This window comes from Pelophylax lessonae (genome assembly GCF_965119305.1).
Source record: "Pelophylax lessonae genome assembly, chromosome: 4".
Taxonomy (NCBI): Eukaryota; Metazoa; Chordata; class Amphibia; order Anura; family Ranidae; genus Pelophylax; species Pelophylax lessonae.
The window spans coordinates 27,188,306-27,207,209 of record NC_138771.1 but is presented as its reverse complement, the minus strand read 5'-3'; the positions used below and the strand labels follow the sequence as shown (position 1 = coordinate 27,207,209).

The 18,904-nt window shown below is 44.4% G+C and overlaps 1 protein-coding gene across 1 annotated transcript in view; it reads right to left on the bottom strand.

Annotated features, from left to right (window-relative positions):
* The window catches only part of ADAMTS17 (ADAM metallopeptidase with thrombospondin type 1 motif 17), a 540,263-nt gene that overhangs the window by 392,052 nt on the left and 129,307 nt on the right, over positions 1-18,904 (bottom strand). The window contains exon 7 of the mRNA XM_082253049.1: positions 16,474-16,517. Within this exon, the coding sequence (XP_082109175.1) occupies positions 16,474-16,517 (44 nt within the window). The remainder of the gene's footprint in view (positions 1-16,473; positions 16,518-18,904) is intronic.

Below are 18,904 nucleotides of genomic sequence, written 5' to 3'. Positions count from 1 at the left end.
TCTAGGGACCTGACCTGAGGGGGGGGCCACCCCGGAGTAGTGTAGTCAGAGGACGGGTGTCAGCTGGTGGAGTGAAAGGGGGTGCTAGGTGAGTACTCTGAAGATAGTTATTCAATCAAGTCATCTACTCAGAGACTTAATTCTAAAGTTCATCTAGTGGCAAGGTAGACCAGTAGCCTGGCTGCATCTACAGACAGGAGTCCTCATCTTTTGTGAATAGTTCGATTCTGGAGTATCCCACTCTATCCTTCTCCCATCCCTAATTTAAATAAAACCATAAAAACATCTACATCCCCTAGACAAGTGATGGTGAACCTTGGCACCCTAGATGTTTTGGAACTACATTTCCCATGATGTTCATGCACTCTGCAGTGTAGTTGAGCATAATGGGAAATGTAGTTCCAAAACATCTGGGGTGCCAAGGTTCGCCATCACTGCCCTAGACTGTTCATTGACTGAGCCAGAGAGTACAGAGTTAAATTGTGCATGCTGCAGTTCTAACGGTAACCCAGGGGGATCCCAAATTGAACAATCCAGCAGTCCTCTAGGGGGCAGTGCTACATAAGAGACAGAAGAAAGACTACAACAGGAATGTTTGGGAATACCTCCTACATTACAAATAATTAACTGATCACATAAATATTTGCAGCGGCAAGAAGGGTTGCCTCTAATGCCCACATGATGCACATACGCGTCCACTTTTTATATCAATAAAGCGAAGATTTTAGGATAATGCACTAGGTCAGTGCGCCCCCTTTCTTTTTTGAGGTTCCAGTAGGTCCAGACTTCCCCAGTCTTAGAAGGATAGCAAGACGAGAGTTATTCATACAAGCCAGGATGGAAGTTTAGCTTACTTGCATTGTGTGGGCCTACTCCCAAACGCAGGGGATTTTTGTGTCTGACTATTCGTCCCCAATCAGTGCCTGACCTCACAAATGCGCTTCTGGAAGAATGGTCAAACATTCCCATAAACACATTACTAAAACTTGTGGACAGCCTTCCCAGAAGAGTTGAAGCTGTTATAGTTGCAATGGGTGGGCCAACTCAATATTGAACCCTACAGACTAAGACTGGGATGCCATTAAAGTTCATGTGTGTGTAAAGGCAACATTTTGACCCAATACTTTTGGTATTATAGTGTATGTGGTGGGAGCATGGCAGTGGATGCACCGTACTTCCAAAGCTAATTAAAGGCAAAGCTAGCACATCAACAAATTATAAACAATCTTGATTTACTTAAACGGCATTCTTTGCTTGCGTTTTGCTTCGTCATTATTTATTCTTGATTTAATTTGGAATGCGCACCAATTAATGTCCAAGTAGGAGTACTTTTACCAGTGTGCATATAATTGCTTTTAACTTTGTCCTACTGAACAAGCCAGACGGAGTGCTAATATGACTATGATATACAGTCAGGTCCATAAATATTGGGACATCGACACAATTCTAATCTTTGTGGCTCTATACACCACCACAATGGATTTGAAATGAAACAAACAAGATGTGCTTTAACTGCAGATTTTTAATTTGAGGGTATTCACATCCAAATCAGGTGAACGGTGTAGGAATTACAACAGTTTGTATATGTGACTCCCACTTTTTAAAGGGACCAAAAGTAATGGGACGGATTAACAATCATAAATCAAACTTTCACTTTTTGATACTCGGTTGCAAATCCTTTGCAGTCAATTACAGCCTGAAGTCTGGAACGCATAGACATCACCAGACGCTGGGTTTCATCCCTGGTGATGCTCTGCCAGGCCTCTACTGCAACTGTCTTCAGTTCCTGCTTGTTCTTGGGGCATTTTCCCTTCAGTTTTGTCTTCAACATGCTCAATCGGATTCAGGTCAGGTGATTGACTTGGCCATTGCATAACATTCCACTTCTTTCCCTTAAACTCTTTGGTTGCTTTCGCAGTATGCTTCGGGTCATTGTCCATCTGCACTGTGAAGCGCCGTCCAATGAGTTCTGAAGCATTTGGCTGAATATGAGCAGATAATATTGCCCGAAACACTTCAGAATTCATCCTGCTGCTTTTGTCAGCAGTCTCATCATCAATAAATACAAGAGAACCAGTTTCATTGGCAGACATACATGCCCACGCCATGACACTACCACCACCATGCTTCACTGATGAGGTGGTATGCTTTGGATCATGAGCAGTTCCTTTCCTTCTCCATTCTCTTCTCTTCCCATCACTCTGGTACAAGTTGATCTTGGTCTCAACTGTCCATAGGATGTTGTTCCAGAACTGTGAAGGCTTTTTTAGATGTTGTTTGGCAAACTCTAATCTGGCCTTCCTGTTTTTGAGGCTCACCAATGGTTTACATCTTGTGGTGAACCCTCTGTATTCACTCTGGTGAAGTCTTCTCTTGATTTTTGACTTTGACACACATACACCTACCTCCTGGAGAGTGATCTTGATCTGGCCAACTGTTGTGAAGGGTGTTTTCTTCACCAGGGAAAGAATTCTTCGGTCATCAACACAGTTGTTTTCCGTGGTCTTCCGGATCTTTTGGTGTTGCTGAGCTCACCAGTGCGTTCTTTCTTTTTAAGGATGTTCCAAACAGTTGATTTGGCCACACCTAATGTTTTTGCTATCTCTCTGATGGGTTTGTTTTGTTTTTTCAGCCTAATGATGGCTTGCTTCACTGATAGTGACACCTCTTTGGATCTCCTGTTGAGAGCTGACAGAAACAGATTCCAAATGCAAATAGCACACTTGAAATGAACTCTGGACCTTTTATCTGCTCCTTGTAAATGGGATAATGAGGGAATAACACACACCTGGCCATGGAACAGCTGAGCAGCCAATTGTCCCATTACTTTTGGTCCCATAAAAAGTGGGAGGCACATATACAAACTGTTGTAATTCCTACACCGTTCACCTGATTTGGATGTAAATACCCTCAAATTAAAGCTGAAAGTCTGCAGTTAAAGCACATCTTGTTTGTTTCATTTCAAATCCATTGTGGTGGTGTATAGAGCCAAAAAGATTAGAATTGTGTCGATGTCCCAATATTTATGGACCTGACTGTACATTCTAACTAAACATATTCTCTATGCAATGTCTGCTAAAGCTAAAAGCAGTATTAAACCCATAAGCAAACATTTATTATATTGCAGCTTACCAGTTCTTCAATTCGGTGGCTGCATTCGTTTCCTTTTTTTCCTTCTATTTTCATCTGGTGATCTGGTCAGTAAGTGTTGTTTTTCAACAGAAAAGCTTTTGCAGTTGGGACAAACCATTTAACACCGACAGGGGTGCTAAAGCACTTGAGCTCCAGAAGGTTTTACCCCCCTCAGGACCAGGCCATTTTTTGCTATTTAGCACTGCGCTACTTTAACTGGTAATTGCGCGGTCATACAACACTGTACCCAAATTAATTTTCTATCATTTTTTTTCACACAAATAGAGCTTTTTTTGGTGGTATTTGATCGGCCTCTGGGAAAATTAGTTTGTGCGAAAGTTCTAGCGTCTACAAACTATGGTATATATAATGAAATGTACACAGCTATGTTGCTATACTGGTGATCAGCATCTTATACTGGGGTTGTGATAGGGTGGCGGTCAATCTGGTGCTAAAAGACACTATCTGGGAGGGTCACTAACTGACATCGCTACTGACACAAATACAGGGATTAGTGCCAATACTATATACTGTCACTGTACTAATGAAACTGCCTGGGAAGGGGTTAACATCTAGTGGCAATCAATGGGATAACTGAGTGCCTAGCCAGTGTTTACTGTGAGCTGCTATTTACCATCTCTCTGTTTTCTCCCTGCTTTTCAGGGAGAAGAAACAGCCAGATTGCTGTTCACAGTACACAGAGTTCTGTGTGTTTGTAGACACAGAACTCGGTCTGTGATTGGCCAAAGCCGATCAGCTGACTTCAGCCAAAATCATTGCCAGATCACCAGGTGAAAACAGGAGGGGAAAAAAGCAGAACTAGAACATTTAGGGTCTCATCCAAGAAACCATGATGGGCCCCCCTGACCCCCAGCCGGGCCCTTCCCTCCAGGCCCGGGGTCTTTTACTCTTATCGCAGGACCCTGTATTACGGTCCCGTAGCGGCCCCCTTCCTGCCATCTGGGGGCCCCCTCACTGTGGTGGTAGGACTTTTGCGACATTGGTAGTTCCGCCACTGGTGTCAGTTTATTCGTTTATTATTTTTGTGTTTTTTCTTTTTTAGTAGCCCCGTTAGAGGGCTTTGGTAAGATATCAGAGGTCTAAACAGATCTCTGATCTTCCACCCTTTCAGACAAAGAAAGAAGATTGAGGCCACAGCCCTCAATCTGCAACCTCAGCAGCACAGAATGAATGCACAGGAATAGCTCTGTACAGAGCTTCCGATTCATTCACAAACTGAAGCATAGTAAACACAGTTTACTATGTTTCCGTTATGAATGAACAGTGTCAGTGATCATTACCAATTGCTGACTGCCCATTCTCACAGGGGGGCCTGGGGGTAGCAGGACCTGGATAGGAGGGGTAGCGACATCGAGTTGAAGAGTTGAAGCTGTTATAGCTGCAAAGGGTGGGCCAACTCAACATTGATCCCTACGGACTAAGACTGGGATGCCATTAAAGTTCATGTGTGTGTAAAGGCAGGCGTCCCAATACTTTTAAAAGACTGTCAAACCTCAGTGCTCACTCTGTGGAGGATGGTATTTTTAGCGATGCTGCTCACCTTGAGCGGGGAAACTACAAAACACTAGAAACAGAAAAAAAAAAAGGAGGGCGCATTACTTAAAGCCCCGTACACACGTAGCGATCGTCGGCCGAACGATCGGCCGTCTTTTGTCCAGGGCTGTTGTGTCTGTTGAAAACTGCTAAAGACTGCACACGAATTTTGTCGGCCAACAACAGCCAACTGCAGAAGTGATGTCATGTGATGGTTAACTTTCCGTGTGTTTTTTCTTTTCTGAGCATGCCCAGTCTTGCTAATCTGCTCTTTGTCGGCCTAAATCTGTACTGACTGGCGAACAATCAGCCATTCTGGTGACGGCCAACAAATATTTTAAAGTCTGCGCGACAGATTCTGTTCGGCCAAAAATGCGCTGTCGGTTGTCAGAAGCATCATACTAACAAGCCTACAATCGGCCGATCGGTAGGCGGCCGAATATTTACGGCCGACAATCGGTACGTGTACGGGGCTTTAGACACCTTAAAAGTTTTATCAAAAACGCCAAAAGCATGCTCACAAACATAAAAGGAAACAACACATGTCGTATACAACGCCAGTATCGCGGTTGATGCATCTCTACAGTTGAAAAGCGAGCTTCCTTCCTTTGTCCCAATACTTTTGGTAATATAGTGTATATACCCCCTTCCCCTCCAAGGTGCAAGGCTTTCTAACTAGAATGAAAAAAGCGGTACATGACTATCCATACTTTTTTTTTCCATCCTGCTGTGCACTGGTGTTGGAGGGGGTAGAGCCAGCACATCACTGCAGTAATAACCACAGCGACCGTAATTACCAATTTGCAGCCATTATGCCTGTATAAATGTAATAAACACATTTTTTGCCTAAATGTACAAAGGGTGGGCCAACTCAATATTGAACCCTACAGACTAAGACTGGGATGCCATTAAAGTTCATGTGTGTGTAAAGGCAGGCGTCCCAATACTTTTGAAAATATAGTGTCAGTATAGTCTTCCCAGACCTGGGGGGGGGGGGGTGCATATAAGTATAGACTTCTGCAAACTAGAGCTCTGCTTCAAAGTGGTTGTAAACCTCAGACATGAAATATGAACAAAGCATATCCCCCCTATAGTGTGTACTTGTCTCAATGCAGAGCACTAAGTGCCATTTCTGTCTGCTGCCTCCTTCCTCTGCATGAGTCACTTCTGACAAGTTTTCCTGACCTCAAAAGATAAAAAGACGGCCCGGGGAGGGAGTTCTAGCACACAGTCTGGCTTCAGAGGTGGTCAATAATAGTTGCTGCCTCCCTTGTGATGCACACAACTTGTATGAAGCCGGTTTCATGGAAATAAGAAGGAGTTAACACATAGTCCGCCTACCTTCTGTGCACACTGAATCCCGAGACTCAGGAATTCCATGGCAGCAGTTGGTCTGTTGCTCAGGCTAGGTGTTTTATAAAGTGGAGTGTGATCTAAAATCCAAACCCAATAGAGCATCTGGTGTACTGTTTTGTACTGTACAAGTTTAGGCAAAAAAATGTGTTTATTACATTAGACCAGCATAATGGCTGCAAATTGGTAATTATAGTATAGTATCAATTATTTTAGTATTTTAGAGACTAGGCGCCTTTTCACAGTCTCATAAATTGATAATTACGGTCACTGTGGCCATTACTGCAGTGATGTGTTGGCTCTACCCCCTCCAGCACCAGCACAGTAGGATAAAAAATAGGCAAAGACAGCTTTAGCTATGTTCCTGTTTGAAAAGAGGGGGGGGGGGGGAAATGTCCCTTCCCCCCCACTCAGCTCTCACTGAACTTTGCGAGCTGTAATTTCATTACCCCTACTGAGGAAGCCCTGCTGAGGAAGTCCCACGCCCATCAGCGCAGGACGACACGCGTATAGGGGGCGGAGGCTCCAGACGGACGAGACCCGGCAGCAGTACAGGAGAGTTTTTCTGTGTCTCCCTACTACAAATTCAGTGCCTTCTCCAGCCCACACAGCTAATGTGTAGTATAATGTGAGTGTACTTTTTGTTTTGAAGATAGCCACTACCCCATACATACAGGACCCCACAGGATCCCGGCCATCCTCTTTTAGGAACCCCGGAACCCTACAGGGACCCTCCAGCACGTCTAATATAGGACCTACAGAGGGAACCAGGATCCATCTGAGGGACCACCATCCATATTCATATACCCGCTCTATACCCCTGTGCGGGGTGGGTATTTCTGGTGAGTGGGCTACCTATTATAGGGGTCACGGAGCACCTCCCCTCACTACCCACCACAGGGTCACCAGCATTGTGTATTATTTACACAAAGAATTCTGGCACTTTATCTATCATTTTTTGGACATTTCCAGCTACTAAGAGCCCGTTCCACTGGGGCGACCTGTCAGGCGACCTGGTGGCCTGACAGGTCGCCTGCCATAGAGAAGCTGTGGACCCGTTCTAATAGGAGCGACACAAGTCGCTCCGACTTAGAAAAAGGGTCCGGAGCTTCTTTGGGGCGACCCGGAGCGACCTGCATTGACTTCAATGTTATGAAGTCCGTGCCGGCCGCTCCGAGGTCGCCCCGGCAAGTAGCGTCGCCCCAGTGTGAACGGGGTCTAAGTCACCTTTTAGATTACAGGTGTCAAACACAAGGCCCGTGGGCCGAATCCGGCCCTCCAGGCCATTTTATGTGGCCCTCGTACCTCTCCTGTAGCTGCAGGAGAGCTCCAGTCCTCCTCCAGGCCTTTCCAGTACTTTCTGCTTTCCAGCAATGCCTCCAGCTTCTTCCCAGCAGCACCACAAGGTAAGGGAGGTGAACTGTGATGTAAGGGAGGGTGGGGGAATCAACTTTTGATGGTGGAGAGGCTCTTGACTACTTATGTAAGGGTAGGGGATATCTAGTCTTACAGATACAACCGGCCCTTTTGAGGGTAATCATAATGCTGATGCGGCCCGCAATTAAATTAAGTTTGACACCCCTGTTTTAGATCATCATCCCGTCACTTTATTCACTTGCTGAATTTTTTTATCCACTGTAGTCACTTCCTCTGATTATTACATCATCACTCGTTTAAATCACCTTTATCCTTGTTTACAGTACCATCAGCTATTTGTATATTTATTAGCACTTGGTCACCTTTATATAGTTATTATTTATGTGCACATGTCACATATAGACACTTATGCACATGTCACTTTATTGATTATTTGATACAATTTTCATTTATCTTTATACATTTTTTATACCTTGTATATTTTATATTAGTGTTGCTCTAAATTATAATATTTTACTCCTCTATTTATCATCATACATATTATATATATATTTATTTACCCATATTCACATCACCTTTATTAGGCAGCGCCAATTCGCTCACTTTCCCTCTACTTTTTGCTTTATCTTTTAATAAAACATTTAACCGAGAGCATTAGATCTCCCTATTCTTATATTCTCTGACCATACGCTGAGACCTGGATCATTAACTAGGAAGACAGAGTCACTTATCAGCCTGCACAGTGTCCAAGGATTTCCGGATTGGGTGACACGACCTGGCATACCTCCCTAAGGATATTTAGTGCTTTATTTGACCCAGTGGTGAAATACGGGTCAAAACCTAAGGTGAGAGGCCATCTATTACTGGTTGTGGGATCACCAGCACCTACGGCTCTACTTTGGCACGTGTGCACTTTATTTTCATTGAAGAGACTGTATACTTATTAACAGTGATATACAGGCATACCCCACTTTTAAAGCGGAGTTCCGGGCACAAAAACTTTTTTTCAATAAACATACCCCCGGGACAGTCAGGGCTAGTACATTCCACAATGGCTAGCCTCTGATCTGTCCCGGTTCGCACTTACCTGCAAGAAGAAATACTCACTTATAAAATTTCTTGCCATCTCGGTTGTGGGCAGCTGAAGCCGGCGCGATCCTCTTCTGCGTCCTCTTCCATGTCTTCTTCTCCCAGAATGCGCCTGCACCGGCCCCGCTCGTCACTTCCGGTGCGGCGCCGCATTCCTCCACAGCTTCTGGGCATGCCCAGAAGCTGTTTAGAAGGGAATGCGGCGTCGCCCTGAAAGTGACAAGCGGGGCCGTCGCATTGATTCCTGGGAGCGATGACGTTCAGCTCCCAGGAATCATTGCAAGCCAGGAAGTGACGGCGGAGCCGCGGCACAGAGGGAGGAAGTGGAGAATAGGTGAGTATATTCTATCTACAATTACAAGGTTAGTAAAAAAAAAAATATATATACCTAACTATCCAATTCCTTTTCAGGTGAAGGAGACCAAGCGGATGGGCACAAAAAAAAAAAAAAAAAGGTTGATTTTGTGCCCGGAACTCCGCTTTAAGTACACAATGGGACCAGAGAATGTATGTAAAACGAAAATGTACTTAAAGTGAAGCAATACCTTTTTTCACTTCTCAATGCATGGAAATACACTAGCTCTATAGGAAATCTTGGTCAGCTTGACATGGCACTGCTTCCAAACCATAAGTGACAAGGACATCAAACTTGGGGAGCATGTTAAGGGGAACCAGGACTATGACATGGTAGATTACCTAGGCAAGCTGGCCGACCACAAAATAGGAAATGTTGCAGTCCTGGGTCCCCTCTCCATGCTCCTTAAGTTTGGTATCCTTGTCACTTATGGTTTGGGAGCAGTGCCATGTCAAGCTGACCAAGATTTCCAATAGACGCCAATGTTAAAAATTGGGAGTAGTGCCATGCCAAGCTGACCAAGCTGTGTCCGTACTCCCGAGTGTACGTAAAGTGAGTGTACGTAAAACGGGGTATGCCTGTATATTATCCATACTCCAGTCACTGGATAAGCACTTAAAGAGGTTGTAAACCTGAAAAAAAAAATTCTCTTCTTTTTGCAACCTGTAAGAGAAACGCATAATGAGCTAGTATGCATCGCATACTAGCTCATTATGAAATACTTACCTTAGAACGAGCCCCCGGCGTGCCATCCGCTTACCTCTATGACGGGCGACATGTCCAGTCGCCCGTCTTCCGGGATTGCGGCATCCGGCCATCTGATTGGCCGGAGCCACGGTGACGTCACTCCCGCGCGGGAGCCGATGGTCACGGCACGGGTCTCTGAAGGAACGGCATGAGCGGCCGTTCCTTCAGAGCGCATGCGCCAGTGATGTCACTGGCTGCATGTAAGGTAAATATCTCCTAAATGGTACATGTTTAGGAGATATTTACAGTACCTATAGGTAAGCCTCATCATAGGCTTACCTATAGGGAAAAGTGTCAGAGGAGGGTTTACTTCCTCTTTAACACCTTATCTTCCTTTACATGGACTTTTTATGTCATTTTATATATGTGTGGTTTTTGCTAATTTGCACTTCTTATTTGATGTGGTCACACAAGACATATAATAGTATTTGCCCATTTGCACAATTTTTTGATGCGCGTATGTGAATCATATATTGATTATTGATGTGAGCACTTTATATGGATTTATTTAGTAATTATGTGAATTTGGATTTGTATAGAACTTTGGGCACACTTTTCACATTTTTGCACACATTTCATTGCTATTTGCACTATATTGGGATCAGTGGCGCTGCATCACTTTATCTACTTATTTGTAATTTCAGCTCCCCGCCCCCTGTTTCCTGAAAGCTCAGACAAGCTGAATAAATTCTGCACTGTGAACGGCTGTAAAGAGGGCTGCAGGTAAACAGATACAACTTATGTAGGAGGAGATTTGTCTCATCTCTGTGTATCACCTGAGGCTATTCACTTTACTGGATGTATGTAACGGGTAACAACCGCTTTCAAGTATTTCAGGGAAATAGTTCCGTGGACTACATGACTGAATCAAAATGGGCAAAAGAAAGCTACAGAGGCAGCATTCCATTTCTGGTTGCAATAAACAAATGATCTACTTCAAGGAACCATGCTACATTTTAAATAAAAGGGCTTACAGCCTAGATTTGGATTTATATTTACAATGCCAGCTGTGATAAATGTAATGTCTGTGCCCTGGAGGAACATAATCCAATTTACTTTCATCAAAACAAGCAACACGCAAAATTCTAACAAAAAAAATAAAAAATGATAGCGTCGTCACAGATTGCAATATTCTGGTTTTAGTTTCCAATCTCCTTTTATTGCAAAGATAATTTTGACACCAAAAGATAAAAAGGACGACATGGGAGGGAGTTCCAGCACACAGTCTGTGATTGACAGCCTCAGCTATGTTTCTGTGTGAAAAGGCGGGGGGGGGGTGTCTGATGTCCCTGGTCTCCACTCAGCTCTCACTAAACTTTGCAGTCTGTAACTTCAGCTCCCCGTCCCCAGTTTTCTGTAACCTCAGACAAGCTGTATAAATTCTGCACTGTGAACAGCTGTAAAGAAAAGGGCTGCAGATGAACAGGTACAACTTATGAAGGAGGAGATTTGTCTTATCTCTGTGCATCACCTGAGGCTATTCCCCTGTGGCGTGCATGCTGGCATTTTATCCGAGCGTCTGACGCGTTTCGTCATCAGTAAGACACCATCAGAGGCAGTGTGTGCATTGGATTGTTTCTGACACGGAGAGAAGGGGGTGACCCGGCCTGACCATCGTCCCTGTGGGTGTATGTAAGGGGTCACAACCGCTTTCAAGTATTTCAGTGAAATAGCTCCGTGGACTACATGACCGAATCAAAATGGGCAAAACAAAGCTACAGAGGCAGCATTCCATTTCTCATTGCAATAAACAAATGATCTACTTCAAGGAACCATGCTACATTTTAAATAAAAGGGCTTACAGCCTAGATTTGGATTTATATTTACAATGCCAGCTGTGATAAATGTAACGTCTGTGCCCTGGAGGAACATAATTTAATTTACTTTCATCAAAATATAAGCGTCACACATTGTAATATTCTGCTTTTAGTTTCCAATCTCCTTTTATTGCAAAGATAATTTTTCTTGTAAGCATAAATTAATCACAAAGGTTTATATCAGCAAAGAACAAATTGTTCTGCGTGTCTTTTGGGTAACGAGTGCTCTTGTTTTGCCAAACATGATTTTCAAATTTATACCATTAAACAAAGGTTATACTTTTTTCTAGCACTAGACTGCAGATTGTAATTCAGCTTCTCAAGAGACGGTAACATCAGTTCTACTGCCCTCTCCAACCTCAACACATGCCGTATTCCTCTACTGCCCTCTCCAACCTCAACACATGCCGTATTCCTCTACTGCCCTCTCCAACCTCAACACATGCCGTATTCCTCTACTGCCCTCTCCAACCTCAACACATGCCGTATTGCTCTACTGCCCTCTCCAACCCCAACACATGCCGTATTCCTCTACTGCCCTCTCCAACCTCAACACATGCCGTATTCCTCTACTGCCCTCTCCAACCTCAACACATGCCGTGTTCCTCTACTGCCCTCTCCAACCTCAACACATGCCGTATTCCTCTACTGCCCTCTCCAACCTCAACACATGCCGTATTCCTCTATTGCCCTCTCCAACCTCAACACATGCCGTATTCCTCTACTGCCCTCTCCAACCCCAACACATGCCGTATTCCTCTACTGCCCCTCTCCAACCCCAACACATGCCGTATTCCTCTACTGCCCTCTCCAACCCCAACACATGCCGTATTCCTCTACTGCCCACTCCAACCCCAACACATGCCATATTCCTCTACTGCCCTCTCCAACCCCTACACATGCCGTATTCCTCTACTGCCCTCTCCAACCCCAGCACATGCCGTATTCCTCTACTGCCCTCTCCAACCCCAACACATGCCGTATTCCTCTACTGCCCTCTCCAACCTCAACACATGCCGTATTCCTCTACTGCCCTCTCCTACCTCAACACATGCCGTATTCCTCTACTGCCCTCTCCAACCCCAACACATGCCGTATTCCTCTACTGCCCACTCCAACCCCAACACATGCCGTATTCCTCTACTGCCCTCTCCAACCCCAACACATGCCGTATTCCTCTACTGCCCTCTCCAACCTCAACACATGCCGTATTCCTCTACTGCCCTCTCCAACCCCTACACATGCCGTATTCCTCTACTGCCCTCTCCAACCCCAACACATGCCGTATTCCTCTACTGCCCTCTCCAACCTCAACACATGCCGTATTCCTCTACTGCCCTCTCCAACCCCTACACATGCCGTATTCCTCTACTGCCCTCTCCAACCTCAACACATGCCGTATTCCTCTACTGCCCTCTCCAACCCCTACACATGCCGTATTCCTCTACTGCCCTCTCCAACCTCAACACATGCCGTATTCCTCTACTGCCCTCTCCAACCCCAACACATGCCATATTCCTCTACTGCCCTCTCCAACCCCAACACATGCCGTATTCCTCTACTGCCCCTCTCCAACCCCAACACATGCCGTATTCCTCTACTGCCCTCTCCAACCTCAACACATGCCGTATTCCTCTACTGCCCTCTCCAACCCCAACACATGCCGTATTCCTCTACTGCCCTCTCCTACCTCAACACCTGCCGTATTCCTCCATCATTACAGTCACTTTAACCACTTGACCTTCTGAAGGTTTACCCCCCCCAGGCCATTTTTTTGCAATACGGCACTGCATTATTTTAACTGACAATTGCGTGGGCGTGCGACACTGTACACAACATTTATGTCCTTTTTTCTCCACAAATAGAGCTTACTTTTGGTGGTATTCGATCTTATTTTTTGGGCTACAAACAAAAATAGACCGAAAATTTAAGAAAAAAAAAACTTCTTACTTTCTGCTATAAAACACATCCGTTAAAAAATATAAAAAAAAAAAATCAAATTTCTTCATCAATTTAGGCCAAATGTGTATTCTGCTACATATTTTTGGTTAAAAAAAAAATCCTAATAAGTGTATATTGATTGGAGAAAAAGTTATTGTGTCTGCAAACTAGGGTATATTTTTATTTATTATATTACTTATAATGGTGGTGAACATTGATTTGTAGCGGGACTGCGACATTGTGGCATACAAATTGGACACCTGATACTTTTTTTTTTTACACTAATACAGTAATCAGTGCTAAAAAAATGCACTGTCACTGTACTAATTATACTGACAGGGAAGGGGTTAACATCAGGGGTGATTAAAGGGTCAGGTGTGCTCCTAGGGAAGGCTTGCTAACTGTGTGGGGGTGCTTAGCAGAAACACAAGTTCTCCATATTCCTCTCTAACAGAACGGCGGTTTGCTTTGTTTACATAGGCAGTCCACCATTCTGCCTCTCCTGTGAACGATTGGCGGGTCCTGGCGGATATCACAGCCCCTAGACCCACTGATTGGCTCCCGCTGTGTCCAATCACAGTGGAAGTGGGTCGTCGGTGGCGTGCGCTCAGACCCTGTGCACGAAATTAAGTACAGGTACGTGATTTCGCACAGAAGGGCCGCCCTGCTACAGTATATCTGCATGTTAAGCCGTTAACTGACAATTGCACGGTCATGCAACGCTGTACCCAAATCCAATTTATGTCATTTTTTTCCCACAAATTTTGGTGGTATTTGATCACCTCTGCGTTTTTTTTATTTTTTGCGCTATAAACAAAAAAAGGCCAACAAAGTGGGAAATATATATATATATATATATATATATATATATATATATATATATTTTTACTTTTTGCTCTAAAACATAGCCAATAAATAAAAATAAATATATCGAAATAAAACACAAAAATGTCTTCATCAATTTAGGCCACTATATATTCTGCTACATATTTTTGGTAAAAAAACTCCAGTAAGCATATATTGATCGGTAATGCAAAAGTTATGGGATATATTTATGGAATTTTTCATTACTTTTTTTTTGTTTAATACTAGTAAAGGTGGTGATCAGTGACTTACAGCGGGACTGCGATATTGCGGTGGAAAATCGAACACTGACACTTGACAATTTGTGGGAACCAGTGACACTAATAGAGTGATCAGTACTAAAAATATGCACGGTCACTGTACTGACACTGGCTGGGAAGGGGTTAAACATCTAGGGGCAATCAAAGGGTTAACTGTGTGTCTAGCCAGTGTTTGTGTGTACTGTGTGCTGCTTCCTTTATTAAGGGAAGAGATGGATTTTGTTCCCTGCTTTGTAGAAACGCAAAATCCATCTCTTCCCCGTCAGAACGGAGTTCTGCCTTGTTTACATAGACAGATCTCAGTTCTTTGCATTTTACCGAGGACCGGCGGGTGCCGGCGGACATCTGGTTCCCGGCGCCCACACATCGGCTTCTGCTGTGAATAATCCCAGCAGAAGCATGCCCCCTGCAGGCGAAAGTGCAGAATCACCTTTATATACAGCCATGGCCAAAGGTTTTGAGAATGACACAGATTTTGATTTTCACAACCGGTGAAGGACGGTCGGCTTCCCCGCTGATTATCGGGGGCGGGAGCGCGCCGCTCCCAGCTCCTCCCAGGTGAGCGATGTAGATCTACGTAGTTTTGCCTGTACGAGCCACCCTGGTGGGCTACTTTTAAACGTGGGGTTTAAATAAAATATTAGAATTACTTTTAAAATTGTCATATTCATACTCAATGTTATAATTAGTAAGCTTAAAATTGCCCCTCACAATCCCACTAAATAGAGGAACTCTATTTGTTGCTTTATAAATTCTGCACTTTGAATGGATGTAGAGACTGGAGAAGACTGCAAGGGCGGCAAGCAGCTAAACTGGTCCTTCTAAGACAGCTTGCTCTCTAGTTCCCTTGTTACCTCCTTCCATTCTCACCTTGAGGACTTTTCCAGAACCTCTCCCATCCTCTGGAACTTCCTGCCCCAGTGTGTCCAGTCAGCTCCTACCCTGTCTACCTTTAGGCGATCCTTGAAAACTCATTTATTCAGGGAAGCTTACCCCACCCTCTCCACCTAAAGAACTGTACCCGGGCAACCTCCATCAGATCATCCCCTGAAGAGATTACCTTTTTTACCACCTCCCCTTCGCTTTAGATTGTAAGCTCCATGAGCAGGGCCCTCCTATTCCTTCTGTATTAATTGTACTGTCCCCCGTTACATTGTAAAGTGCTGCTCAAACTGTTGGTGCTATATAAATCCTGTATAATAATAATTATAATGAACCATATGAGTGTTTCCTATATCTCTCAGGCACCTATCTCTGTGCTCACTTTCCTGGGTCTGCAGACCCGTTGCAGCCAGGGCCATCTTACCGAATGGGCACGCCCCAGCCAAGCATTATTCCTGTGTGCATCCCGCCAACGAACTTAGCAGGTGGCAAGCTCCTGCCGGCCCTGAGCTGCTGTCAGGCCACTTGGGCCATGGAGGGGGAGCCCACAACTGCAGGAATGCCTGTCTGCCTCCATGGGAACAGGCACACACAGGACAGTTGCGTCTGACTCCCATCCGTGTGCGTAGTCACCGTACTTGGAAGCTGTCATTAGCCTGGCACTGCTGCACCAATAAATATCGCATTATCGACAATTTGCATTTTTATTCTCGTGGGTGATTGTGTAGGCGGGGCCCCAGTGCACTGCATTGCCCAGGGGCTTATAATGCTCTTAAGATGGCACTGGTTGCAGCCATTAGAAGGGGTTCACACCCTCCCTGTTGGATATTAGGGTTATAGCTTGGAAAATGCATCAGTAGGACTTGGTAGACGCCGGTTGATGGAAACACCAAGTCTGGTAAGAGAGGAACAGAACAGGGAATTGTAGAAAGCAGATGGCAATGTTGGCTCCTCCAGGCCATATACAAATCCAGGAGGCTGACCGCCTCTAAATAAAATATCACCTTTGGGTGGAACGAACCTTTAATGATATCAAATAGGTACATACGGCCAATGATTTATCTGCTATAGCCATGATAATTTGTTAAAAAAATAATCTTACCCACAGTATCACAGGGCTCATCTTTGTGGACACAGAAATCAGTCCTAAAAAGAAAAAACAGACAAAGAACATGTCATCTTTATGGCACGGACTGATGGTAAAGGCCTATGTGCCGAGTAAAGTACTGCAGAAGTTGTCCTATTTCTATGGATTATAAACAAACTCTACCCACCGACTTACCAGGCAGAACAGCAAGACGCAGACAATGTACCATAACACCCTAAACCAATTATATCCTCGCTACTGTCCTAAACAGTAAGTACACTGGGCATAGGTGTTCAACACATTCAGCAAATATTATACAGCATTTATATAGCGCAAGGGTCCTCTTTTCACACCCAGGGGACCCAGGTACATGGGGGGCCCCTGCAGTCCTCCCCTCCATCCCCAGCAGGGGAATTGCATGTGAACAGAGCAGGTGATCAGTGAGCAGGTGATCACTACGCGGGTGGGGGAAATAACTGGGATTGTGAAAAAAAAAAAATGACATTACATTTAATTAACCACTTGCCGACTGCCGCACAACTATTTACGGCGGCGGTCAGCCCCTCACAGGCAAAGTGACGTAGGACTACGTCAGTAGCCTGTGAGCCTCTAGGGGGCGAGCACGCGGCGCCAAAGGCGTGCTCCCGCCCCCGCTCGCTCCCCAACATGTCCGCGCGTGTGACCGGCGGACCCGATGTCCGCCGGTCACTCGCGATTGTCCGGTACAGAGGGAGAAAGGCAGGCGGCTAATGTAAACAAAGCCGCCTGTCATTCTCCCTTGTGTAAGTGCAGAGATCATACAGTCCTGCTATGTAGGATCGTATATCTCTGTAGTTACACAAACAGCCACATCCCTTTACAGTTAGAATCACGCCCCTAGGGTCACATTTAACCCCTCCCTCTCCAATAAAGTTAACCCCTTCCCTGCCAGTGTCATTTTTACAGTAACAGTGCATATGTATACCACTGATTACTGCAGTAATGTCACTGGTACCCCCAAAAGTGTAAAAAATGTCAGTCAGGGGTCGGATCTGTCCGCCACAATGTCGCAGTCCCGGAAAAAAAAAAATTGCAGATCGCCGCCATTACTCGTTAAAAAAAAAAAACAATAAAAATGCCAAAAATCTTTCCCTTTGTTAGTAAACGCAATAACTTTTGCGCAAACCAATCAAAATACGCTTATTGCGATTTTTTTTTACCAAACATATGTAGCAGAAAACAAATTGGCCTAAAATGTTAAAAAATTTAGATTTTTAAATTTTTTTGGGGAATTTAATATATAAAATGTGAAAAATATTGTTATTTTTGCAAAATTGTCGCATATTTTTTTGTTTATAGCGCATGATCAAAAAATCGCACAGGTGATCAAATACCACCAAAAGAAAGCTCTGTTTGTGGGAACAAAAGGACGTCAATTTCAATTGGGTACAGTGTCGCACGACCGCGCAATTGTCCATTAAAGTCACGCAGTGCCGAATCGCAAAAAAGGCCCTGGTCAGGAAGGAGGTAAAATCTTCCGGGGCTTAAGTGGTTAAAATTTTAAATAATAAAAAAAATTGCAAAAAAAAAAAAAATCTGATTAAAATGTCTAATCAGAATAAAAAGCCATGCCCAATGTGTAGCATTATTTAACCACACCCACTGTTTTCCACGACATGCTATGCACGCCACAGGTCACCATCTCCCTGGTAGGAGCCCTAGTGCATTACTTTGCCCAGGAGCCCATGATGTTGCTAAATTGGCATTGTATAGCACCAACAGTTTCCACAGTGCTTTACAAATTAAAGACAATTACATACAAAGAGGGTACAGAGGGCCCTGCTCATGAGAGCTTACAATTTTAAAAGTGAAGCCAAATAGAGAAAGTAAAAGTACAGTTTACTGGGAGGAGCTAAGGTTTCCCTGAAGAGATGGGTCTTCATGGATCACCTAACAGTGGACAGATTAGGAAATATCCAGACAGATTGGAGTAGGAAGTTCCAGAGGATGGGTGAAGCTTTGCAGAAGTCCTGGAGGAGAGAATGGGGGGAGGTGACAAGGTAGCTAAAGTGCAGGTGGTCTTGGGTTGAGCAACAAGAATTGTTTGCCTTGAGCTAGATCCCCAACCTCGGCTCAAAATATCGCCCAAAGTTGTGGATAGATTTGTAAGTTTTTAGTATTTTGAATTTTATTCATAGGCCAATCAAAAACCAGTGGAGGGAATGGCAGAGAGGGTTGTCAAACACCAAGTGGTGGTTAAGTCATCCAACAGCATTCATCGTAGACTGAAGGCCCCCTGTAGCCTGTGTAGAAGTAGGCAAAGTCGAGGAGAGAGATAACCAGGAAGTAAATATGTAGCTTGGTGGAACTGTTGGTTAACCTCCCTGGCGGTATGATTCTTTTGGATTTTAGGTGCTGAAAGCATGTAATTCTTGTGAATGAGCAGCCCAAACCAACTGTATACATT